Consider the following 27,048-nt stretch of genomic DNA (forward strand, 5'->3'; position numbering starts at 1 on the left):
AAGCTAAAACATTACCTCTGACTACTAACTCAGATGGTGATTTAAATATAACCCTTGTAATTTCAAGTGACACGTCTTGAGATGATCACCAATGAAATATTAACCCCAAGACTGTGGGTCCCTGAAGGGGTAAAAGCTACAATAGTGACATTTGCAGAGCTTGATAAGGTTTAACTTCTCCCAATTACAAGGCATTTCTGTCCGGCTGACCTGGCAAGAGTCTCTTCTGGATATCAGTAGCTCCCTTTATTCGGACCTGCAAGCAGGCACCATACTGGTTAAAGGGCATCTAGTATGAGGTATTGTCCATGCTGGAAGTGGGGCCAGATCTCAAGGCCAGAGAAATGCAGACTTCCTGTGACAAAAAACTGAAGAGACAAATATTGCAGCTTAACACAACTTAAATCCTTAGACTTTAAGACTGATCACCTTAAAGTCCTTTAACAAATTAACGATTTAAAAAAAAAAAAAAAGAGGTTGGACATAACTAGTTGAAGGCAGTGACCAATGTAATGCCCATGTAGTAAAATTCACTTCCAGTTAACAGTAGAAAAAAAAGACCCGATACTCGTTCACATCTCTGTGCGCATGTATTCTACACATTTTCATATGCAAAACCATAATACAAGATATTGGGTGCAGCTGAAAGCAATTAACTGTACTTGGAGTGATACAGGAGTGTAATAGTGGATTTAGATTCCATATCTGAAAGATATTTAGATTCAAATATTACTCAAATTGGCAGCAAAGCAACATTTATGAGTCCAGACGACCAGTGTCTAGGACATGCGAGGTCTGAGTTCACATGTTATTAAATCAACACTAGAATATAAAGGTCCATAGTGTGATGATTTTAAGCTTCTGCCCAAATACCCAACAAAGGACTACTCACATCGGAACAGGTATGTCACTGGAAGCTCGACATCAATAAGTACCTGCAGCCATTACAAGATTTTTCATTGGTTATCCTCAGGAAAAAAAGGGACGACACAGGGCCACAAAGGATTTTTCCAGTAGTTTACTGATCATGATCACAATGTAACCCAATAATGATGTCTTCATGCGGCTGTGAAAATCTGCCCCCACGCTTTTGTGGTTCCACCTGAGGTGCCTTTCTGCTCTGCTGGGTCTTACATCAGTGGAGGATGATTCCAAGTCTACTCTTCTGAGAATCCACACAAACGGTGCAAAACACAGCTGAAAGATTTCTAAAGTGAAGAGTAATCTAGTCCTCTGACATGCGATACGTTGTCATATACACCCATTTAAAGGAATGCATTCACACCCAAAGACCGTATACAAGATGTTTTTAATCAAAACATGCATGTTTTTATTAATATATTTAGTTTTGTCCCAGGACCACCTTTTCTTCCATTTAACCATTTGTGTTAGTTTTGGGTCACGCTGCACCAGTATCACTAGAGCGGCCCCACTGGGAAGGCCAACTGTCGGTGTGATGTCACAAATGAGATCACATTGAGTGAGAAAACCATGCTTCAGTGACATCGTAATGGGTGCTTTACATAGTTCAGTGTCACAGCAACGTGAACAATTTCATTCAGCAACAGCACAGAGGCATTTCAAATTTCCTTTGCCAAAAATCAACAAAAGGAAGTAAAATTAGGACACTGAATATACAACAATACCAACCGACTTTACAAGCTGGAAGTGGCTAAAGCGTAATGAGACAGCACCATGCTGCACTTTGAGAAGGTTTCTCAATTCCACCGAACAGGTTAAATAGTTACTCAAAATACCCACCACTATATGTCCTGTCACATTTGCAAGTGCTCATATGCCAAAACTCTGACCGAAAATACAGCGCATACTCCAATATTGCTATGTTGACTTTCGAATCTTAATCCTGCAGCCATAGTCTAAGCAAGAAATAGATGTACTGTCGGGCGCTTCTCACGGACATAGAATCTTCCACACGCTCAGGATACATATTAGCACAGTGAGCTGCATCTGCAACAATGAGAGAAAAAGATGTCATTCTACCACCCCAGCCAGTTTACCTTTGCTGAGCAAGTCCATCCATTAGCTTTGTAGTAATTGTTACTCTCTCCATTATGTGAATCAATCGAATATCAGATAAGCATGGGCATTTCGTTAACTGCAATAAACATTACAATGCGTAGATGGGTAATATCCTGAAAATTAACAGCACAATCTTGCCCGGACAATGAAAGCACTCGATGTTTTAACAGTTTCTGAAACAAAATTCCAGGTGCAGCTTGCAATAAGAGCCTCCCACTGTCCAGGACGCACCCTAGATTAGACCAGCCTACCGAACAAGGCACAGCTACAACTCTAGTGTCTTGGCCATCAAAAAAGGCCATAACCTGAAACAGTGAACAATACACTATAGCTGCAGTGCCTTTTAATAGCATACCAGAAGCACACAAGGCACAGCATACTACCATTATCATTGGGCTCTTTTAAACACCACCATGGACAGAAACAGAGAATGTAACCTGCAGGAGCAGTGTAGCAATCGGTAGAGACTGATTGTCAGACAACTGATTGACCTTCAGCATGTGAGCCTGCATGGGCTGTCGACCCGTCTACACCACTGCACAGTGAAGGGTCAAAAGAGCGGTCCACCATCCAGGAGTCGGGTAGCGTTTTCTCTGTGCGTACACCCTACCCCCCTGCCCCCGCCTCCCTTCACCCAGCCTCCCCTCCCCCATCAACAGGATGTTGCTGCTGGGCTTCTCACTATGTGGGCTCCTGTTTTCAGGTTTGGGCCACAATCTCTTACCTGACCGTGCAAGGAAGCTTTGCAGCGTCGCATGCAAGCTCTTTTCATGCTCCTCATTAAGTTAATGGTTTTATTTTTGGTGCGACATGTGGCAGAGTCCCCGCAGGAAAATCTTGTCAGTTAAACATCTTGGACCAGGCATTTCTCACCTCTTAAATAAACACTGCAATTTCTGCTCTGTGAAGTTTCCTTCTGGCTAGGTGAAAGGCAACACAAGGCTAAGGATGGGGTGCTGGCTGGTGGATACCCTCTGTATACCACCAGCGCAAGCGTTGCAGTAAAGGAGGTGGGCCTCGCCCCCAGAGTTTCCAGTGACCAACCACTAGCCTCCCTGAAGTGACTGACACATGCTTGAAGAGGGAAGGTCGAAATCTGGCCCTGTCCCCCAACCCGCCAAACACTCAAACCATAAGAAAAACCACAGACAATATGGCTGCCGATCGCACAAACCCTCACCAACCCCCACTGCACCTCCGATGGATAAGTAGAATGAAAAATACCCTCTCAGCCAACCTTACCACCCCAGAGCAGTGCAAACATTATGCAAGGTGGATGAAACCCCACAGGACGAAACCAAAGACAACTCCATTGACAGTCTCGACTAAAGCGCCAAGAGATCACGCATCTAGCCGTTAGAGGCAACATGAGATAGTAACACTAGACATGAAGCCCACATGCTATCTGCACATCGGGACACAACCACGCATCCAAATACATGAAGAACACAGGCGTACAGCTCTATTAGCTAAAGGACAGTAACATATACATACTGCCAGCACGTTTATTATTTTTGTCATTAGTTTACCGCAGCAACACAGAAACCGCAAGTAAGAGATAGCATACACGCTTGCAGTTGCTTATGTGCAAATAACGTTATAGAGAACTGTAACACTCTAGGGGCCCAGCAGCACTAGGGACCACTAACCTATGGATACTATTGAAATGTACATACAGAAGAAACCAGACTATGGCTCAGGAGGCTGCAGTAGGCCACAACGAGTTCACAAAGCAAAAATCTATGCTGGCTACAGCACGAACAGAGAGCCAACATGTATCGAGCAGGACCCTTGCCAAGGCCGCACTGTCGCAGACGACATTCTTCCCCCTGACCTGGAGTAACATCGGGCAAGGCAGACCCGAATAATTCTCCTAAATTCAAACTAATTCAGAGCGCCAGGAGCCCACAAACGCAATCTCTGGACACGTGGTCTGGCCGAGCTGACAGCGAGCCAAGAATTGACGGCTGAGAAGGGCAGAGATACCCCAGGCTGGACAGCGGATGGCAACAAAGTTGTTACAACCAAAGCTGCAGCTAAACGATGGGAAAGGAGCGCTCTCATAGGCAAAGGTGGTTCACATACGAGTATAAAACAGACACATAGTTGCACATGTTACCTTGAACAAGTACACTCCGAGCTGAGAAGCAACTTGAGTCCCAGGCCTGGGAGCGAGTAGCTCAGCCAATCACAATTTGCGCCCCTAAGGGTGGGTAACAGAGGGACACCAACCAATCAGTGGGTCCACATGCTGAAACAATGTAGAAAGTAACACTTTTCGGGGCTGAGCCAGGCATGACATCTGATGTGGGAAGTCCAATGAACTAATAGCTATAGGGGCCACTATAAGGGGACTACTACTCAATGGCCAATCCTGAAGGGTGATAGGTTTTCTGGAGAAGGGCCCAGCTTGTGATATCACTGTGACATGGATTTGCCCAAGAACTGGCCTGCGAGCCATTGTTCACAGAGAGTGCGCTAGGACTTCTATCCGTGTGCTTATCCCTGTTGGTTTGTTGGCTGTAATAACTCACAGTTGAACTCGATACCTGACTGGACTTGCGTTCCTTTTGGAGAAGGAGTTAGGCTGTCCATGAGTTTGGAGGTTATAAACTCCTAGCAGCCCACCCTGCTTGCCTGGGAGTTCTCCCTAACAAGTTGGTAGCAGAGGATGGTTTGAGGCGTCAGCCCGGCCAGAAGATGCTTCCTTTGCCCCTGGACCCGAAAGGCTGTGGGACCTTTGCAGGTATTGCGAGAAGAACCGGGAAAGTGCTAACCGGAGAAAGGCCGTCGGGAGCTGTTTGGAAATCATCCCGCCCGCAATCGGTGAAGGGTCCAAGGCAGACCAGAAGGGCGAGGCGAGTGGTTGACGGGGAGCCATCGGCCGAGTAGCGTCACCGAACACGGAACACAAGTATTTGTCCAGGCAACTAGCAATGCAGGCATAAGGTAGGGTGTTGAGTAATTGTTGGGAAGAGGGAGGTATTGTGGACAGTATTAGTAGTGTTAGTAATGTCATTGAGCAGAGACCAGAGCAGAGGTAGTAGTCCCTTTTCTGTGTTTAGGGAGCAATCGGTCTTCGAGGTAAAAGGTTCTAGAAAGAGACTGGTACTATAGACTTGAACGGCTTGTATTTTAGAAGTATGTAAATAGCAAATACCTGTGAATTAGGCATTATAGCCCGGAGCATAGATGACACTATTCCAGTAGGGGTTAGCTGGAGCTATCCAAGATTGCAGAAGTGTATTGACTGGTTAAGTCTCCTGGAGAGAGGCGTTTCACACGTTAGGTGAGGCAACGGGTGCAGTTAATTACTAGGAAATAGAAGTATAGTCTGCCCTGAAGAGGCGGGAAGACAGCTGTGGGGTTGTGGAATTGTTGGGGAATTCTGTGTGGGGATAACAGCAGCGGGTGATTGTCTTGTGTCGATGCAACTTGTTGTGTTCATTCAGTCCGAAGTTTAGTTTGGTGATGTCACCCTCAGGTTATTGCATAGGACGGAGAGTTTGATGGTGAGGAGCTAGCGTTGTGAACTTGGGATTGGTAGAGAGGTGAATGAGCGGCGGTGCAAAGAAGGCGCATGCGCAAGATTGTGGCGGTGCCGGAGAAGGCGGAATTTGTGAAGGCGAGGTGGTGTGCAGAGCACGCTGTATAAGGTGCAGAGCAAGTGAGCTCGTAACAATTAAAGAATACGTATATTAATTGCAGTTTAACCCTTTTTTCCCTGACAGCAGATTAAACAAATCCTCGATTAGAGGTCAGGTCAACGCACAATGTACCCTACCTATCAGGGAGTGATCGGGGGGCTGACCGCCTTTCAACAACTTTATAAAGCCCTGCCTCCTTATAAGGATAAGATTATTAAATACAGTGTATAATGGGCCAGGAGTAAGGAAGGAAAGGCAACATGGCTGCCAAGCGGCAGCTTCTCCAGGGACGTGCAGCAATCACTATTGACGCACTTACAGAACACCTATAAAGGGAAGAAGTTGGCAAAATGCATTGCAATATTTGAGTTATGGCGGGTGTTCCACGAGGGGGCGGCAGACCGGCTATGGATGATGAACCAGCAGGAGGTGAAGGAAGAGGCACCTGACCCTTCCACACCTCTCCTGCTCCTCCTAGCATAGTATCCGATGAAACAGAGGAAGACCAGGGAATATATCCATAAAGGGAGCAACGTGCGGCAGAAGGATATTCTAATCCAGCATATAAACCACCACTGTATACACGGGAAGAGAGCTCACGAGGTGCAGGGCAACCCACCAGCAGCCACGAGACAGACGAGGGAGGGCTACAGAGAACAAAGGCAGAATTTGAGGGTATAGGTACAGAGGAGTTGATAGCGGCACCAATACTCCTGAAACTTTAAAGGGAAGACAATGGGGGTCGCGGAAGGAGCGACAAGGGCAATAGAGGGCTTGGAAAGGGAACAAGGAAGACCAAACTGGGCGGTTCAAGTGGAGCAGGTGGAACAACGGAATAGGGACCAGGAGACTAGAATAGAGCGCAAAGAGAGGCAAAGGAAGGAGGAATCAGAACGGGAGGGAAAGAATGGAGAAAGGAAAAGGAGCGTATGGGTAAGGAACGGGCAGAGAGACTAGAAAAGAAAAGTAGAGAGAAGGAGAGGGAAGAATCAGAAAGAAAGGGATGTGACGAGAAAGAGGCAAAACTGGCAGAATCGAGAAAGCAGATAATCGAGCAAGAAACACGTAAGTACGAAAAAAGGAGGCAAAGGAAGTTGCAGATAGACCGGCTGGCAAGAGAAAGAGCGTGGAATGAAGAGGATGAGCGAGCAATGAGGGCGGCTGGAGAGCAAGCTGCATTAGAATGGGAAAGGAAACGATGGGAAGGGGAGAGGCGACCCGAACCAGATAGCTCAGTGATACGCCTGGACGCTCAGTAGGCCAAGGCACTGCAAGTTTAGGAATATGGAAATGAGAAAATAAATCTGATTTAGTGGATATTGATCTTGATACACAGTACAACCCTGATTCTATATCACACAAGCCAAGTTTTGTAGATGACTTCTGTAGTGACATGGACACAGACTCTGACAAAGAGGACAGGCATGACGGGGATGATATAACAAACTATCTCACCAGAACGTGTGAAGGGACATCTTGGGAATGCAGGTCACAGGGACGAGGGAGAGGGTCGGATCTAGATGACCAAAAGTTGTACACACCTGACCAGTGTGCCACACCAAACACATACATCCATAGACTGAGGGACCTCCAAGGGCGCAGGAAAGTGGAGACAACATTGGGACATTCCAGGGGATGACTGGCACGAGCACATGAACAGACAACACGGATACCCATACTAGAACTCACAAACACATGCACAGATGTGGACGATGAGAGGGGGGCCCATACAAATCAGGCAGTTACAGAGAACAAAAGAGGAGAGGGCAGCAGTTTCACAGGTGCCCCTATTAGAAAGGGTAGGGACAAGGCCTTAGTACGAACCCTGGAAACACACAAAGAGAATGTTAAATGCCGACTACCCACCTTAAGTGCAGGAGCGGGGGAAATGAATATACGAAATGGAGAAGCTGACCGCGGGCCACGGGCTGGCGGTGGGTGACGTCAAGGAACTATTGTTATCGATACTGGGTGACGCAGCTGATGACATATGCAAGAGGGCAGGCTTCCCCGGGGTGACGATACATAACACTGCACACAACGGGTCACCATTCGCCAATTGTGGAGCAGCGGTTTGGCAGGCACTGCGGACACAGTACCCCACAGATCAGACATAGGGGCAATTAAGTCACTTTGAGTACATACAAGAGATTAAAACTCGAGCACCGTGGGATGAAACAATAGCAATCTTTTATCACATCTTGGTGCAGGGGCTGCCCGAGCCCATACAGAAGAGTTTAAAGAGGTTGGTGGGGATGGAAGTAAAGGGATGGCCAGAGATACAGCTCACAATAGTACACCATTGTAGGCTGTGGCAGGAGAAAGTCAAGCAAAAGGTACAAGAGAGAAAAGCTGATGAAGCTAAATTAGTTCAAAAGAAGTTATCAAAATACGCCATGGAAGGGGCAGTAATAACTAGCCCAGCACCACAGACACAAGTACTAGCACCGAAGCAACAGTTCCAACTACCACAAGCACCACAATACGCACCCCCCATGGGGGGGGATACATGGGGCAGGGCCGGTTTCAGCAGGGGTCCAGAGGAAGGGGAGGATTCCAAAGGTGGCGTGGGTTTGGACCGCAGATGCACCATAATCAGGGAGTGTTTCAGGGTTATGGACAGCAGGGACCACAGAATGCAGGAGATTTTTCGGGAGGCTTCCAGGGGCTGGGGAGGGAGCCACCACAATGTGGACTTGCGGATAGCTAAGACATATTTCCAGAACTTGTCAGTTTGGGGGCCTGCAACAGAATTGGGGGGGGAGATCAAGGGCAAATCCATTACAGTAGGGCTGGGAGACTATGGTGCTCAGAACCAGCAACAGCAATGGCAGACGCAGGACTCATTCCAACAAACACTGCAGTCCCAAAAACAAGCACCTTCACCACAGGCACAGACGCAAACACCACAGAAAGTAGCGCCCTTACCCCAGAACATACAAGCATCACAACCCAGAGGAACTGTATAGCAATTTGCACAAATACAAAGCACTGACACCACAGAACCTATGGACACCTTAGCAACGGTCGCAGTGAGACAGTTGGGAGGGCTCACCATGGTGGGAAACAACCCCTTCACAGGGAACGGACTATCCATGTATCCCCAATAGGACAGCCCACAGACTAACTTGATGTGTCCCATCCGGTTGGTCACACCCAACCCTGCGGAGGAACCTTGCATAGGGGTGACGATAGGTGACACTTTTTTCTTTTCTCGTTGACACTAGGGAGACTAGGTCATGCATTCGGGAGGGGACATTTGTGTTGTCAGGCGATGCCATGAACACTCAAGGTTTCTCTGGGTCTCGAGAAGTGGTTCCTTTTACTGATAACATCTCTTTCTATCGGAGATCACGACTTATCTTTACCTTTGCTATAGTCTAGACAAGCACCTGTAAACCTTTTGGGACGTGACATCATGAGCAGACTGAACATGACCATTTCATTCACTGACAAAGGCATAATATGTTCCACACCAGGAATACACATGTTAAATGTGAGGCAGATCGTCCAGGCATATTGTGGGAGCACTGTAGAGAGGGGGGTGCCATTGGACCCAGAAATGTTCCAGTATGGAACAGACATGGCTATTGCATGGATGCCAGGCAGTGCAGGGAAAGTGTAGAGGGTACCAGGTGAGTACCTGTTCAGACCAGAGACACCAGTGTATGAGCCAGAGGGAACAATAGTGCCAGTGGACATCGAGGCAGTTTTGGCAAGGGAGAACTGTATTGCAGTGCATGCTACAGATTACAGTGGGAAGAGCATAGAGAGCAGTAATTGGGGTGGCAGAAGGATGCCGGCTAACAACACTAACAGATGAGGAGCTCTTTGAGGAAGAGCGCCTAGAGATGGAAATGGTAATCGAGATGAGTGTAAGGTTTTGGTACAGGTCAGTTACAGAGAGATTGCACAAAGAATGGCTATGGCGCTAGAGGCGCCACCAACATTCTGGGATGAGGACATGGCCAAAGTGCCCGACAGCTTATGGACCACAAGTCCCTATGATGTGGGGTGCATAAAGAGCATAGGGGGAGTAAAGATAAAACTAAAACTTGGAGCAATTTTATCACGAGTAAAGCAGTATACCCTAACAAAGGAAGCAGGCGAGGGCATTTATGAAATGATCAGCGCCCTCATCGAGAGAGGCATATTGGTACCATCAGAATCTCCATGCAACACTGCAGTGTAGCCCGTGCGCAAGGGAAACATGGGGTCATGGCATTTTATCCAGGATTTACACCTTCTTAACCCCATTGTAGAAGCAGAATATCCAGTAGCAGCAAATCCAGCAACAATCCTGTGTGGCATCCAAGGAGAAGCCACCTGTTTCACTGTAATCAATTTGAAAAATGCATTCATGTCAGTACCATTACACCCAGACTCACAAGATTTGACCAGTTGTATGTACCGCAACCAGAAGTGGAAATATACTTGTTTACCACAAGGGTACTGCGAGTCACCATCCATCTTTAATAGAGTGATCCAGATGGATCTAAGCATCATTGAAACTGAGAGCACAGTGTTACAATATGTAGATGACGTCCTGATTTGGAGTGAGACAGAGGACCAATGCAGGACAGACTCGGTACACATGCTGACAGTGTTGGCTGACAAAGGATACAAGGTACCTAAGGCCAAGCTTCAGTATTGTCAAAAGGAAGTACCATACATTGGGCAGCTTATATCCAAGGATGACAGGCATGTTGCCCCAAAGAGAGCAAAAACAATACGTGCCACACCACAGCCCAAAACAGTCAGGAAAATGCAGCAATTTATAGGATTGTGCAACTATTGTAGAGCATGGGTTTTTGATTACAGTGTCAGTCCAGAAAAACCAAACACCCATTGAGGGTCCGGAAATGAATGATAATTGGTTGGCCGAAGACCAACCGCCTCATTTACAGTGTTAAGAATATATATTCATCAGTTATTACGTAGCTATTAGTTCAACTAGAGTGAGGCCATTTTAAGATGACCAGAATCGGCATTTTGTTTTCTCTCTCTGCTCTCTCTAACGTTGCCACTTTGCCTCCTGTAAAACTGCTTTGCTGTAGATATTATTTCGCTTCAATGGTCCAAGGCTAAGAAACATGTTGAAACATTACACTGGAGAGCCAGACAGAAATGCCCGATTCCCTCCCTCACATATCCTTGAAGACAGGGAGCAGGGCATTTAATCAGTACACGAATGCCAGCGAGTCTCCTGAAAGAATAGCAATGTATGAAACTAGCATTTAAAGAGTTGAATTATGATCTTCTTTACGGCCCCCCTTTCTGAGCCCAGTGAGGCCCCGGAGAGCGGGCTGACCTCTAGAGCGAGAATCGAAACTAAGATAGTGAGGTCTGGTATGTGCCAGTCTCCTACGCGCAGCTTGCCCATGAAAAACAGAAACGCTGTGTTCTCGCAAATAAAGAATGGTGTCTGTAAAATTGAAGATTGCAAACCGTTACTAAATATGGTGGTCTAAGGTGTCATATATGTCATACTGTTCAATCATCGCCTCTAATTCAAAGGGAAATGAATTGAGGGCGGCATCAAATGTGTCATACTGTGTCATTGCTGATTGTAAGGTGCTCGATTGTATATATGTAACTGATGTACGTTTCACCCTCTCTTGCATCACCCGAGGTCTGTTAAACACACGTCGCGGGGCGTGGGACCATTTGGCCAACTGGGACTTCTTTGTATTGCAATAAACCCTAGATTTTGGGAACGGAACTTCGTGTCTGGCCTATCTATTCGAGTGTGGTGACTGTGCCTTGTTTCCACATCCGAGGGTCCCTCAGGGGCCCCTTTCAAGATGGCGCCCGAATAGGGACCCTGCCCCACTTGTTCCATCGTGTACGTTGCAGAATAAGGAAGGCGGTAAGAACGGCGAGGACGGGAGCGATCGAGCCAGGATCAAGAGGTGTTCGGGGCGCCCCTGTGAAAGCGATGAGACTCCTTTGCAGATCTGCACAACGCTGATCCCTGATTGACGTCTCTGGCCAGCGAACAAGGAGGCGAGGGTCCCGAAACGAGGCAGAGCCGAGATACGCAGACACAACGTCATTTGTTGCGTCAGTATACGGACGAATTGTGTCTTGAAAAGGCAAATTGACTAATCAGGTGAGTCGTGCCCCGATTCATAAATGATCCTGATATTGGTTGAGAGTTGATTTTGCAAAATCAAACACCCAGAGTAAGTTTGATTAGCCAAGGGTAAGGTTAAAACATGCCTGGGGTATTGTGCACCGTAGCAGGATTTTTCCGCTGTGGCGAACAATCTTTGGAAACTAGCCAGGAAGCACCACCGGGAGGAACGCCGGCTTATAATATGTACATAAAGTATGGTATGGGAGCGTTAATGTTTTGTGAAACTTCGCATAAGCAAACCAGAAAACAGGAAAATCTTCAGTGGCCGAGGGATGGGAGTTTTGAGATGGAACGTATAAATAATCTGGAAAAGGTGTTGATAAGTAAGAGAGCACGCCCTGGGGCACTTGATATCCTTAGGGGCTGGAGGAGGGAAGCAATGCTCCGATTTAGAAGTAGAGAGAAACATGCACGCAGGCATAAGTCAAAGGTCGAGAAAGCTGAGGAGGAGGAGTGGAGTAATAGCTTGATAAAGACAAGACGGCGCGATGAATTAAACATAGAAAAAATATATCCACAAAGAGAGCTACACTCATCGGACGAATTAATAAACAGAATCTTAACTGAAACAAAACAGGGCCCGAGGAGTGAAACTAAAAAGACTACGGCAGTAGCTGGCGCACAACCCCCTCCCGTTGCTCAGCCCCTCCCAACGCCAACACAGCCACAGGTTGCATCAGACACTGCACTGCCCACTAGCCAGCCAGCCCCGAGTGTTTCGCAATTACCACAGCCCCAGCAGACGGATCCCACTCTCACTTCCCCCTCCGCACCTCCCGATCAAGAGGATGCCACTGCTCCGACCGCCCCTCCCATGAGTGGAATTGAGCAGAATGAATGTACGAGAGTAACTCGCAGCGCGATTAGTAAGGAGAGAAAGCGTGAGCTGCAATAACAGGCGGAAATGTATATAGACGATAATGATGGGGTATCTACGCTAGCGTCCCTGTATGACTTCAGAAGGAACAACGAAAGACAGGTATTGTTGGAATGCATGGGGGAATATTTGTCGAGACAATGGAAAAAGTTAATTGGGAAGTTACCACCGCAACGATTGTTGGATTTGAATGCATTAGCCCGTTGTAGAGGGAGAGATGAAGAAATGGAAGAGCATGTGAAGCGATTGTTTGAAATAAAGAATGAACTGGATGAAGAGTATTCTGAAGTATTTGCCACACCGGGAAATAAGAGAAAGAATACTGAGAGGGGTAGACTACAGCGATTTTCGTCAACAGCAGCGCAAATTAGTGCATAAATAAATGTATGTATGCAGGACGCACTAAAATGGATTTCAGATCCCAGTATTCCCACAATGGAAATACATGGAATATTTGATGAATACACTTTATCAATGAAAAGGAGAGCATTACAAACGATGGTTGAATATTTGATAAGCAAAAATATACTCGACGAAAAGGTGAGCCCTCCTGAATTGTTGGCAGTATATAATAGAGCGATGGAACGGGGAACAGGAGAGACAGCCTTATCCCTCGACCTGGGAATATTGTTGCATATGAGGGAAGGGGGAGGAATAGTGAGTGTGGCTTTCCCCATGAGAGAAGTGCCCCCTACTTTTGTACCGAAGGTAGAGACTCCCGCAGTAGGCAATGCGCCACCTGTGGTGATCCCAGCACATTACACAGCCCAATACGTGCATGTTCCCTTCTCTAGACAGGAAATAAATAATATAAAACAAACAATCCCCGACATATGGAAAAATCCATCAGGTTTTTATAAAGAAGTGGAGTCTTTAATACAGTCCTCGGTGTTCACTATGGGTGACATAGATCTAATATTCCCCGTAATTTTGGAAACGAATAAGATAGGTAGACGACGAGATGGCCTATGGTGCCACGTGGGCAAATTTAATACAGGAAGATAGGAATAAAGCAGTGGGTGCGCAGCCAGGGGCGAATATGTTAGCATTACTGACACGAATAGTACAGAAGTTAAAATAATTGGTCCCAGAGAAAAGAATCCAATGGGACAAGATGATGGCGTGTGTTCAAGGTAAAGATGAGTTGTCCACAGATTATTTCAACAGATTCGAAGAAGTATTTACAGATTTCAGTGGACAGGATGTGAGTACGGAAGCAGGGAAAAGGTTATTTGTGGATAAATATGTGAGGGGATTAATACTTCCGATTCAAAATTTGATAATGACTTCAGAAAGTGCATGGCAAGCAGAAACGCTAGGAGAAGTATTACACATGGTCCAATATTATGAGAACCGGGTAAATACTGAGAAGGAAAGAGAAGCAAAGGATAGAACAAACTTGAAAACACGAGTGTTACTCCAGCAGGTAGCAGGACAAAACAGGAGAAGGGGAAATGCACAGAGTAGGGGAAATTCAAATATGCATAGAGGGCCTTTGGGATTAAACCAATGTGCATACTGCAGAGAGGGAGGTCACTGGCGGGCACAATGTCCGCATTTGCAAAGCATTTGCAAAATAGAGGCGGATATAGTCAGAGAAGGCCTCACAGAGGGCACATGGGAACAAATGGTCACAACAGAAATCATATGCAGCAGCACCAAAATAATTATGGGAATGGTGCACAGAATCAAGGCCAGGCTCCGAATCAAACTACTCAAAATCAAAATCAGCAGGGTGTACAGACGGGAAGTAGAGGGAGAGGGGGGAACATTTTTGATAACCAGACAGGTGCATATTATAATAACAGTGGAGACTACACATCAGATGATGTGTTGTTACCCCAATAGGACAGCCCAGCACAGGGGTCGGAAACCAGTGTCAATTCCCGTGAATCAGAAAGGACCCTACATAGAGATGAAAATCGGGAATGAAGAGCATAGATTCCTCGTAGACACAGGGCACAAAAGTGCTCGATAGATCATCACTTGGTTCCTGACATACCCCAGTAATAAACCCTGAGTCCAAATCAGTAGCAGTGACAATAGGGCCTTTTACTGAACATTGTCCATTTCTTTTAACAGAGCATTGTGGGGAAAATCTTTTAGGATTGAATCTATTGAAAAAACTAAGCACAGTTATTCATTGCACACGAGATGGGGTATTTTTGACTATTTCTCCCCAGACTATGCCGACTTCTGAATTTGTGACAGAACCTTTATCAGAGGAATTGAGTAAGGTACCAGCTTGCATTTGGGCCGTGAATGACAATGATGTGGGATGTTTGAAAATAGAGCCAGTGAAAATTACATTAAAAGAAGGAATAACGCTACCACATATTCCGCAGTATAAAATTTCAGCAGAAGGAGAGAAAGGATTGAAAAGCATTGTTTCTGATTTGGTGAAATTGGGAGTGATTGAAGAAATAACAGGTAGTGTATGTAACAGTCCCATTCTTCCCGTGTACAAGAAAGGGGGTAATGAGGTACCGTACCGTTTCATAATTGATCTGCGTGCACTGAACAAAGTGGTAGACCCCCAATTCCCGTTAGTGCCAGATGTCACTACGATTTTGACAATGATCCCTGCGTCAGCAGAATACTTTAGTGTTATCGATTTAAAAAACGCTTTCTTCAGCATTGCAGTACACAAAGAAAGCAGGTATTTATTTGCTTTCACTCTAGGACGACGATCATTCACATTTACACGCATTCCACAAGGCTATACTTAAAGTCCAAGTATATACAGTAGAGATTTGAAAGAACAGCTAGACATGTTATAATTACCATCAGACTGTGTGTTGCTACAATACATTGACGATTTACTAATCGCTGCTGACACGGAGGAGATATGTAAAGAAGGTACTGTTCTATTATTGACTCATTTAGCTACGCATGGCCCTAAAGCGAGCTTAAAGAAATTCCAGTACTGTCAGAAAGAAGTAGCTTATTTGGGTTACCTACTTTCAAAGGAAGGGAGAAGATTAACGCCAGAGAGGATAAAGAGTATTTCTGGTATGCCTATTCCAACAACACAGAAAGGTGCGAGAGCGATAATAGGGATGGCTTCTTATTGCCGTCAATGGATTATAAACTTTGCTTTAATTGTGAAACCAATGGTGGAATTAACAAAAAAGGATGCTGTGATGCCTTTGCAGTGGAATGAAGAACGTCAGAAAGCATTTGATTTGCTAAAAACCATTTTGAGTTCTGCTCCAGTTTTGGGCACGCCGAAATATGAAAAGGTTTTTAGGATATTTGTGCATGAGAACAAAGGATGCGCGTTGTCTGTCTTAACACAGGAACAAGGTGGAAGAAATAGGCCGTGCGGCTATTTTTCTTCTGCGCTGGACCCTGTAGCGCATGCACTACCATGATGTTTGCGAGCTGTTGCAGCGGCTGCTGCGTCAGTGAAACAAACAGAAGGGATGGTTTTGGGGCACACCTTAATTTTGATGGTGCCACATGCCATAGACGTTCTACTCAATAGAACGCAGACGCAGCATCTCACATCTGCTAGATTGACGAGATATGAAATTGTATTGTTCGCGCCCCACATCCAAATTATGAGGTGTAGCGCTTTGAATCCAGCAGAATTAATGCCAATGCCCGGGGAAAATAGTGGTGGGACTGAATTGCCTCCCCATGATTGCCTAATGGTTACTGAGGAAGAAACAAAAGGGAGAATTGATTTGAGTGACACACCACTAAAAGAACCAGAAGGGGAACTGTTTTGTGACGGCTCCTTCTTTAAACTACCTGACGGCACATCAACTGCCGCATATGCTGTTACGACATTAAAAAGCATTGTGGAGAGTAAAAGAATTCCTTATAACTCTGCCCAAGCAGCAGAGATAATTGCTTTAACAAGAGCTTGTGAAATTTCTGAAAACTTGAGCGTGAATATCTATACTGATAGCCAGTACGCCTTTGGCATAGTTCATAATTTTGGCCGATTATGAGCCGAGAGAGGTTTCTTAAAATCCCATGGGGCTAGAATTCAACATGGCCCTCTGATTGTGCGATTACTGTCTGCACTTACGTGTCCAAAGCACCTGGCAATAGTGAAATGCGAGGCGCATAAAAAAGTAATTTGTAAAGTGGGAGAAGGAAACGCATTTGCAGACAAGATTGCAAAACAGACTGACACTGATTTGAGTACAAAAATGTTGACAGTACAATCGGAGGAAGTTCCCTGCATGATAGAAAATGGAATTGTGACTGTTAAAGAAATGCAGGCGGAAGCTACTGCCGACGAAATACAGGGATGAACCAAGGGCTCTGCAGAACTGGATTTGGAGGGTTGTTGGGTGGACAAGAAAAGCGGGAATTGGATGTTGCCAAATGCGTATGTAAACACAATGGTTACAATGGCTCATAGTCCCACACACATCTGTGCGAAGAAAATAGTCCAACATTTAGCCACAGTCTGGGAAAATCCACTTATAAAAAAGAATGCAGAGAGGCTGGTACAAAACTGTATTCCATGCCTACAGCATAATGTGGGAAAGGGAACGCTGACTCCAACAGAAAGTTTTGGACCTCCCTCTATGCCATTCAAAGTGATTCACTTTGACTTCATAGAAATGGAGCGATGCCAAAATCTGAAGTATGTTTTGGTGATCATATGTGCATTCAGCAAATGGGTGGAAGCATATCCCTTGAAAGATTGCACAGCTATGAGCACGGCAAAAGTAATGCTAAAAGAGTATTTCTCTCGCTTTGGTCTGCCCCGTGTCAGGCAGCAAACTAAGGTGGGTAGATGCATTACCAATAGCGTTACTGTGTATGCGAACGTCAGTGCAGGCCAGAACTGGGCTCTCCCCCTATGAAATCATAATGGGGAGACCGGCGAATGTGTGGTGCGCACCTCAGGCTAGGAGAAAGAGAGGTAGAATACCCTGTACTCAGCATTTATTGTAATTTGTTAGTAAAAAAACTGTTTGATTCATCAGCAGGTGCTGGAGGCATTACCAAGGAGGTATACTGGCCCAGGACATGCATTGGAGCCAGGAACTTGGGTGTTAGCCAGAAATTACGAACGGAAAACATCACTAGCACCCAGGTGGCGTGGGCCGTATCAGATACTCCTGACCACGCAGACAGCGATACGCGTGGATGGGCGCAAGGCGTGGATTCATGCCACGCACACCAAGAAAGTCCCATTGCCATTCGAAACGTCAACTGATCGGGACAAAGACCAGAAAGAGATAGCAGCGGTTCAAGAAACGAAAAATGCCAATGCTAGTCCCTTGCCACAGAAACTGCCTGATCCTGAAACAAAGCCTGATGAGATTGCTATAAAAACGGAAGAGCAAAGAGTGCCTCAACGTTGTCCAGCAGATTCTGCATCTCTGCTGGCCGACATCAAGCGCATACTTCTGTGGCGCCCACCATCTTCTGTTGCACCACAGCTTGCATTGTCGCCTGGGCACCCATCATCATCTGCCATTGTGCCCCAGGCTGACTCCAAGCTCGAGACCGGAAGTGCACCCGCACTATTTGTTGATCACACGGTACCATGAGCAAATCGGTACAACCTGTGGAGAAGAAAGAAGGAGTGATCACATTTTCATCTCTTGGTGAATTTCTTGCCTCGGTATCCTATTTTCAGAGGAAGTGGGAACCGGAGGCCTAGAGGAGGGTGGCGTAAGAGCTGTGCAAGTTAGACAGCTCACGAAATGCAACTCCTCGGTGCTAAATCCATGTGTCAGGAACCCGAATGAACAAGCGGCTGCACGTGGTACAAAGGCAGCTGCTCTGAAACTATAGGGCAATGAGAAAATGCACGAAGGCCTTGCCAAATGAAAAAGCAATAGAGGCAGATAGCAAACTGGCATAAAAGATTGTAGACATTGATTGAACTCTGTCAACATCCTGGGAAGCACATGAACAAGAGATATTCACGACGAGCACATCAGAAGAAGAAGGAAGAGAAGAAATGTCGGAACCAGCAAATGCCCCCTCTTGCACCAATGCTGATAGAGAATTAAACCTAGTATATAGAAAGGCAGAAAAAGGACATGGTAAAAACAATTGTATGTTGGGTCTTACCATAATAATGTGAACATTTCCACAGCGGAAAGCCCAGACCATGTGATTTTCTATACCTTGTCCCCAATGGAAGAGAGACATAGGGAAGGATATGGGAACAACACATTGCTGTTAATAATGAATATGACACACTCAATCCTAAGAAAAAATAATTGTTGGGTTTGTGCCCTCCTGCCGCAGCATGGTGGTCAGGGAATAGGATGGTATGTACAGCCGCTGCCATTAACTTCTGCATGTTATGCTTCTCTGAGTGCCCTATATTATGGGAAATGGAACAAAAGTGAAACTGGTCAACTAGATAAAACAAATATGAATGAATTCGAGGAAGTGATTATGAAACCGTTGGGTTGCTCCATGTTCCACAAAAGACGATTAATTACACCAGCAATAATGCCACAGGATAGATTGTCTGTACCTTATAAAACTTCTGTGATCACGTTCCACATGAACCCACAGGGGAATAAGGATGCGGTACCCCCTTCATATACAGTGAATTATAACCCTCATTCTGTCCCATTTTGTTTCAAGAAAAAGGGTTCTTTCCAGGTAGGAACATTTACCAGATGCAGGAATATAGCATTCCTTGATAAAGCAGTGGAACCAATATATGTGGGAGATCCTGTGTATTTCATATGTGGAGAAAAAGCATATCCTTCGTTACCTAGGAACTGGGGAGGTACGTGTTATTTGGGATTTCTGTTTCCTGGGGTGTTTCTTTTAAAAACATCAGACATAACCAAATTGACCAGGTCACGACCTCGCTGTAATATTGAAGACGGGTTGATTGTAGGGGACATAGCAAAATCACTCATACCATTTTGGGGCCAGGTGATAAACTCTTCTAATATAAGACGACTGTCTAGGATATTGGAAGAAACAATAAATGGAACCACTGATATATTATATAATATGACTCTCGAAGAAAAAGGAATTAGATTAATGTCACTGCAAAATAGAATGGCCCTTGATATAATCTTAGTTGATCGCGGCGGTGTTTGCAAAATCATGGGATCAGAGTGTTGCGCATTTGTAAGTGACTCCTCCCCCACGATTTTTGAGGCGATAAGAAAATTGCATGTGTTAAGCTCTGATCTCTACCCCCCTGAAGGTGGCTGGGAATTGAACATAAGCTCCTGGTTCTGGGAAGTGTTGCGATCCTGGGGATGGAAGCGATTTGCAATCCTAGTAGCAATCCTAGGAATATTCGTGACATGTTGTTGAATACATTGTCTCCCCATAATATGTACTGAAATCGGCGAAGAGTGTGTAGAAATGATGAAACGAAAAAACATTACTAAATCAAGCACTCGCCATAGTAACGAATCTGAAACCATTAAAGAATTCATGGCAATTGATATTGATAATAACGAGGAGACAACAAGCGTATATGAGTCTGAATTTGAATCAGATTCCAAATCTAATCCAAATACTTGGTCGGAGGAGGATGCAATGTATGGATGAGACATTTGGCTTACGGCCAAGAGGAGGGTTCGTCAGTCCAGAAAAATCAAATACCCCTTGAGGGTCCGGAAATTAATGATAATTGGTTGGCCGAAGACCAACCGCCTCATTTACAGTGTTAAGAATATATATTCATCAGTTATTACGTAGCTATTAGTTCAACTAGTTCAACTAGAGTGAGGCCATTTTAAGATGACCAGAATCGCCATTTTGTTTTCTCTCTCTGCTCTCTCTAACGTTGCCACTTTGCCTCATGTAAAACTGCTTTGCTGTAGATATTATTTCGCTTCAATGGTCCAAGGCTACGAAACATGTTGAAACATTACACTGGAGAGCCAGACAGAAATGCCCGATTCCCTCCCTCACATATCCTTGAAGACAGGGAGCAGGGCATTTAATCAGTACACGAATGCCAGCGAGTCTCCTGAAAGAATAGCAATGTATGAAACTAGCATTTAAAGAGTTGAATTATGATTTTCTTTATGGCCCCCCTTTCTGAGCCCAGTGAGGCCCCAGAGAGCTGGCTGACCTCTAGAGCGAGAATCGAAACTAAGGGATAGTGAGGTCTGGTATGTGCCAGTCTCCTACGCGCAGCTTGCCCATGAAAAACAGAAACGCTGTGTTCTCGCAAATAAAGAATGGTGTCTGTAAAATTGAAGTTTGCAAACCATTACTAAATATGGTGGTCTAAGGTGTCATATTTGTCATACTGGTCAATCATCGCCTCTAATTCAAAGGGAAATGAATTGAGGGCGGCATCAAATGTGTCATACTGTGTCATTGCTGATTTTAAGGTGCTCGATTGTATATATGTAACTGATGTACGTTTCACCCTCTCTTGCGTCGCCCAAGGTCTGTTAGACACACGTCGCGGAACGTGGGACCATTTGGCCAACTGGGACTTCTTTGTATTGCAATAAACCCTAGATTTTGGGAACGGAACCTTGTGTCTGGCGTATCTATTCGAGTGTGGTGACTGCGCCTTGTTTCCACATCCGAGGGTCCCTCAGGGGCCCCTTTCAACAGCACATATACAAGACCACTTAACAGCACTGAAGGAAGCACAGAGAGGAACAAAGTCACTGACCTGGACACAAGACATGAGTGAAGCATTCAATGAGCTCAAAGAAGCGATATGCACAGCACCAGTGCTAGGCACCCCAGACTACAAAAATAATAATTCTTATTTTAACACACCGAAGGGGTCATAATGATGTCATGACCCTTGCCCCTGGCCCTCACTGGCAAGTCAGCCTTCCAGTTAGGGCCAGGTCAAAGGCCTTAAAACCTCATCCAAGACTCTCTTGGAGTCAGTCCTGGCGCCTATGGCGCCAGGCTCATAACCATCATGAAGACCAACATTAGAATGGGACTATTTACTTGGGACTATTTAACTTGGGAAGGTTCAGCCAACACGGAGGCACACACGTAGCTCAGTTACAAGGAACTGAGCTATGCGGTCTAGTCTTTTGGGTGTGGCAGGCCTGGGACTACTTTACTGGGACTACTTTACATGAGACTATTTAAACCACACCCAAACAGCAGAACATGCTTTGCGTCATTCTGCTGTGGACAGCGTAACGCTCACCGTGTCCAGTTCTTGGATGCCAGCTTACCTGAAACCTGCAGAGAGAGAAAGAACACTACGAAACTTACCTGGAACAGTATCCATCGCTGACTTCAGTTCCACTCACCTGAAGGTACGAACTCCATCATCCGGCACCGCATGCATCCTGGAATACCATAACCTGGAAAGAGGATAAAGAAAGACAGCATTAGTAAGCGTTTACTCACGTTTCCTCCCGAATGAAGAAAGCCACACAATTCTTACCTGGGTAGTCATCTCCTGGTCAGTATCATTGCTGGAACATTACAGCGCTTGGCGAGGAACATCGCAACCTGCAAGGAGAGAAAAGACACAGGTTAGCAATATAAAAGGCGAAACAGCACCGTGCATCGTGCATTACTCACCGGACAGCATCGAGCACACCGCGCTTTCGCCTACCGGCCCATGCTCATCTTCAAACTTCATGACAACACCAAAATACCTTTCCATACCTAAAAGGAAAGAAGCAAGACATTATTATTCGAACTAAGAGGAACATAAGAACTGCATATAAAGACTGTGAAGCAGCAAACCTACGGAGTCACAGCAGGCCTGGATTCCCACAGGGGGGCTTGCACCAGTGAAGTAACTTGGTTGCTGCTCGCCCCCCACATCTACGCGCCCCTGCCATGAGGAGCACGACGGAGAATCCACCTCTTACAATATTAAGGTGAGGAGAAGGCCCAAGGGGGAGGAAGGAGTTTAGGCCGAGGGAGGTGGGAAAACAGAGACAATCTGGTATTGAATCCAGCTCTCCTATATTGTGGACCCATCTTTAACCAGAGGCCTTACCAAGGGACTGGGAGAGGGTTCGAGAGTGCAAATCATCCAACCAGGGCTGGGTGGCGTCCCCGTGGATACCAGATGAGCGTAACAAATGAAGGCAGTACTGACACAGAAGACTAGCATGGGCCATAAGCCACTTGCTTACTATAGTGGACAGAGGGGACACTATGCATGCAAACAATCTCTAGTGGCTGCAGCATTCGCAGTGGCGAAAGCATCTACCATAACAATGGGTTGCACCACCACTCTTTACATGGAACATGCCCTTTTTGCCATACTGCACAATCCAAAAAGCACACTGACCACACAGAGCATCAGGCTACGAGATCATACTATCGAGACCAGAATTGAGGATATGCAAACTGTAAACCCAGCACTATTCATGGCAGATGTCTATCAACCAGGAGATTGGGCTCACAATTGTACCAAAAACAAAGAACAATTCAGCGAGACGCGCAAGGTGGAGGAAGATGCGCTTGAGGGGGGAGATGTCCTCTACATTGATGGTTCTTCCACAATTGACCAAACTGATGGGATCAGGAGAGGGGCTGCTGTGGTGAGCATAAAAGAAGACGGGACAAGTGAGGCAGTTGCAAGTGCCTGGTTACCATCTCATTATTCAGCACAAGCAGCAGAACTAGTGGCCCTCATATTCGCCCTACAGCACAGTGTAGGCAAAAGGGTGACTATCTATTCTGACAGTGCTTACGTCACATCCACAGTACATTCAGGATTGGCACGATGGCTCAGGAGAGCAGATGGGACTCCAGTGCAGCATGCACTAATATTAGGTGAACTGATTGAAGTGATAACATGCCCTCAGGAAGTGGCATTGGTGAAGTGCCAAGCACAAACGGACGGGGAAGATGTCATCTCAAGAGGAAACGAAGCAGCAGACTATAAAGCAAAATGTGCATCTTATTTTGGGGAATTATGGGAACTGAAAGAGGCCAAATGTGCCAGGAGGGGTAAGAAACACGGTGATGAGAGAAGGATACAACTACCTACCAGAAACACAGATTATGGAATTGCAGGGAGCAGCGCACAGATTAGAAAAGAAACTATGGGTCAAACGAGGCTGCTCTATGTCTCCCAAAGACACCCTATGGCGACAGGACAACAACACAGGGCAAGTGGTCATGCCACTAGCGCTACTGAAAACAGCATTGGCGCAGTTACATCACCCAACACACACAGGGAAAGAGGTAATTGCTGCATGTATTGAAGAATCATGGTTGTGCCCTAATCTGAAGGAACATGTAGCAGAATTCATTAGCACTTGCTTGACCTGCCAACAATTTACAGCGGGACACACCCTGAGAGTTGAGAGGAGCCAAACCTGAAAGCCCATTCCTACATCTCCATATCGACTACATGGACGATCCCAGTATGTCAAGGATATTGCTATATGATAGTGGTAGTCTGCCCATTCTCACGATTGATAGAGGATGGACCCCGCTCCCAAGCTGACACATTACGGGCAGCCAAATTTCTGCTCTGGGAAGTATTCCCAAGATGGGGCATATGTGAGGTCCTGCAGTCTGACAATGGGCCTCACTTTGCCAATGAACTGTTCCAACACAGCACCACTCTGCTAGGAATAAAACACAAATGTGCATGTGCATACCAACAGCAAGCAAACTGGGTGTGTGAACACCTCAATGGCCTCCTGAAGGAGAGCATTGCCAAAACTCAGCAGAGCACCAAGAAAAAAGGGCTTCACTGTTTGCAACTGGTACAGTTCGAATTGCGCAACAAGCCAGGGTCCGACCACCATTTAACATTCCATGAGGTGATGACAGAATGGCGCAAGCATCTCCCACTGGCTCGTCCCACTAGGGCACTAAAGGATTCGGAGAGTGCTGCTGAAATTTTGGGACAAGAAATGTACGAATATATTACTTCACTGGTTTCTAGCACTTCTTTTATCTCTCGCCAGATACAACAGACCCAGGGCAGGCCAGAAGACGACGAACAAGAGAATGCTGACAGCACAGGAACTGAATAAGGAACACTCAGTACAAGTAGGAGATCTTGTCCTTTTGGAAAACTTTGTCAGGCGGTGGAACTCGCCCAGGATCACAGGACCTCAAAGTGGAGGCTGTGACTGATCGGGCTGTTAGGTTAGAAGGGAAGACCGCCTGGAATCATTTGCAAGACATCAAGCCCTACAAAGCATCGGTCTTGCCCAAGAGCACAGCTGCAGAGATTGACAGGGCCAACGTTCCAACAACCGACGATCCACCAGCAAGCACCAATACCCGTGAACCAGAGATTACCGGTTACCCCATGATTAGACGCTCCCAAGTGGCTGAAGCAGCCACAGCAATGCTGGTGCAACCTGGCCAGTGACAAACATTGTCTATTGCTATTCCCCAGCACCCGCAAATTATAACCTGCCACCTAAACCAGTCCTGCACAATTGACAGCTGAATCACGATATATGACCTAACCCTTTTTCCCGGATATGCAGGCTGTGGAGTAGTAATTGATATCTGTGCAGACAAGAGCTGTAACGCGATTTAGCCTCTCTCTCTTGCACATGCAGGTTGTTGCGTATAGTGTTAGAATTGTGTAGGGAATATCCTTAATGTTGCCTCCCATCACCCACCCTGAAGCATTGTCCAACCAATTTGTCCTCTCCATAAGGAGATGGACAGTTAGGAGCACAACCTCCTGAAGTATATTTCCGAGTATTTGTTGAATACCACGGCCTAGTTTATCCCCAACTTGAACATAGTGCATACCCCATTTTACCCACATTGAGAGACCATCCATTCGAAAAGTCTCGGAGGAAGTATTTGCTTTTGTGCTAAATGACCATTTAATTTGCACAGCTTGACTGCACTGAGAAGTACTAATCCACTAACACCTTTCTTGCGATTTTCAGGCGGGCAACTTTATCATCTGATTAGCAGCAAGGACATAGCAGCATAAGTGGTTATGGTAAAAATAATAAAGACTTATTATTGGGGGGAGTATAAATGCTCACTCAAATACTGGGGGGATCCTATGGAAACTACATGTAATGCTGAGCTCTGCAGACATGAAGGGAGTTGACACGCATCTCACAGACACAGCACGGGTAACAAACATGTGGTATAAACATATGTTCAAAGTTGGTAGGGACACCACCGGGGAGAGCTGTTATGTCTGATCTTTAATCCCCTACGCCCTGAGTGCCTCCAGAACCTTCGTTGCAACAGAAATACCCTCAGAAAGTGCACAAAGCCTGATGTACCTCGCAATATTCGAAACACAAGGAAGATTCCAAGGGAGAACAGCAACCTTGAGGTGGTCCGTATGAAGATAACTATATCAAGACGCTAGCTATGATGAACAATTACTGGCAACTCCACGAAGGACTACTGTATATAACGGAAGGATCAGACAAGGGAGACACCAAAACAATCCTTTTGAAAGACTTGACATGCCAATGGACAAGAGTAAAAGAAGTAGGAGGAGGGCCAGGTTGCTGGGAGAGACCGCAAATACTGATCTATTGACAAATATATACCAACAATGGTTGGGAAGACGGAGTGGTGGGGTGCAAGGCACTAACCTTAAAGTCAGCAGTGATCAAGGTGCAAGAAGAAAATGACAAGTGCCTGAAAGAGTGGGAAAGGAGTGCAAAGTTGGTAACTTGGGTGCACAACGAAGCAGGACCAATGCCAATAATTCCCCTGAAGAGACCAGCACCGGGTTATCAACACAATGGCGGCGAAGAGGTCGGCGAGAACGAAGGATGCAAACGAATAGAATCAATCCTGGAAAAGGTAGCCTGAAAATGAGCTGAGTGTCATCCGCATAACACTGAAAGTTGGGGCAGAGAGCGGCAATGCAGTGGGCAAGAAGTGCCAGGTATTGGTTGAACAGCCAGGGAGAGAGGTTAAACCCCTGGGTGACACCACAGGTAGAGATAGAGATAGATGAGAGGAAGGACCCAAGTTGGACCTCGGAGGGTCGGTCAGAGAGGAAAGAGGTCAGCCACACCAGGGCCTGACCAGTGATACCCAAGTTATCATGGAGACGGTTGAGCAGGATGGCATGGTTAACCGTGTCAAAGGCAGAAGAGAGAACAAGTAAGATGAGGACACAGGGGGTGTTGGAATCAAGGATTGAGAGCAGGTCTTCACGGATGTTCAGGAGAGCAGTTTCCGTGCTTCTGGCAGCTCTGAAGCCAGACTGATGGTCATGAAGACAACCAACAGATTCAGTGTGAAGATTAAGCTGGGAGAAGTGAAAGAAACGTGGTTCAAAATAGTGCTGGAGGATCAGCCAGATACAACCATTGACCCAATCTATGACATTACAGAGGGAGGGCACAAGGTTTCCCGAATATATGAACTATTGATGAGCAGGGTGGGGAAAGAGGTAACCCAGCTAAGATAGGAATGGGAAGAGGAAGTGGGGTAGGGTATGTCTGATTGGTTGTGGGAGA

The 27,048-nt window shown here is 46.0% G+C and overlaps 1 protein-coding gene across 9 annotated transcripts in view; it reads right to left on the reverse strand.

Moving 5' to 3' along the window:
- Positions 1-1,003: 1,003 nt before the first annotated feature.
- The window catches only part of LOC138491581 (putative serine protease K12H4.7), a 1,111,489-nt gene continuing 1,085,444 nt past the window's right edge, over positions 1,004-27,048 (reverse strand). For all 9 annotated transcript variants that reach the window (XM_069618167.1, XM_069618163.1, XM_069618161.1 and 6 more), the window contains one exon: positions 1,004-1,968. Coding sequence is in view for 7 of the 9 variants with exons in the window: in XM_069618163.1 (XP_069474264.1) it covers positions 1,859-1,968 (110 nt within the window). In the remaining 2 variants the exon portion in view is untranslated. The remainder of the gene's footprint in view (positions 1,969-27,048) is intronic.

This window comes from Ambystoma mexicanum, chromosome 10 (genome assembly GCF_040938575.1).
Source record: "Ambystoma mexicanum isolate Mex_15411 chromosome 10, UKY_AmexF1_1, whole genome shotgun sequence".
NCBI classification, from domain to species: Eukaryota; Metazoa; Chordata; class Amphibia; order Caudata; family Ambystomatidae; genus Ambystoma; species Ambystoma mexicanum.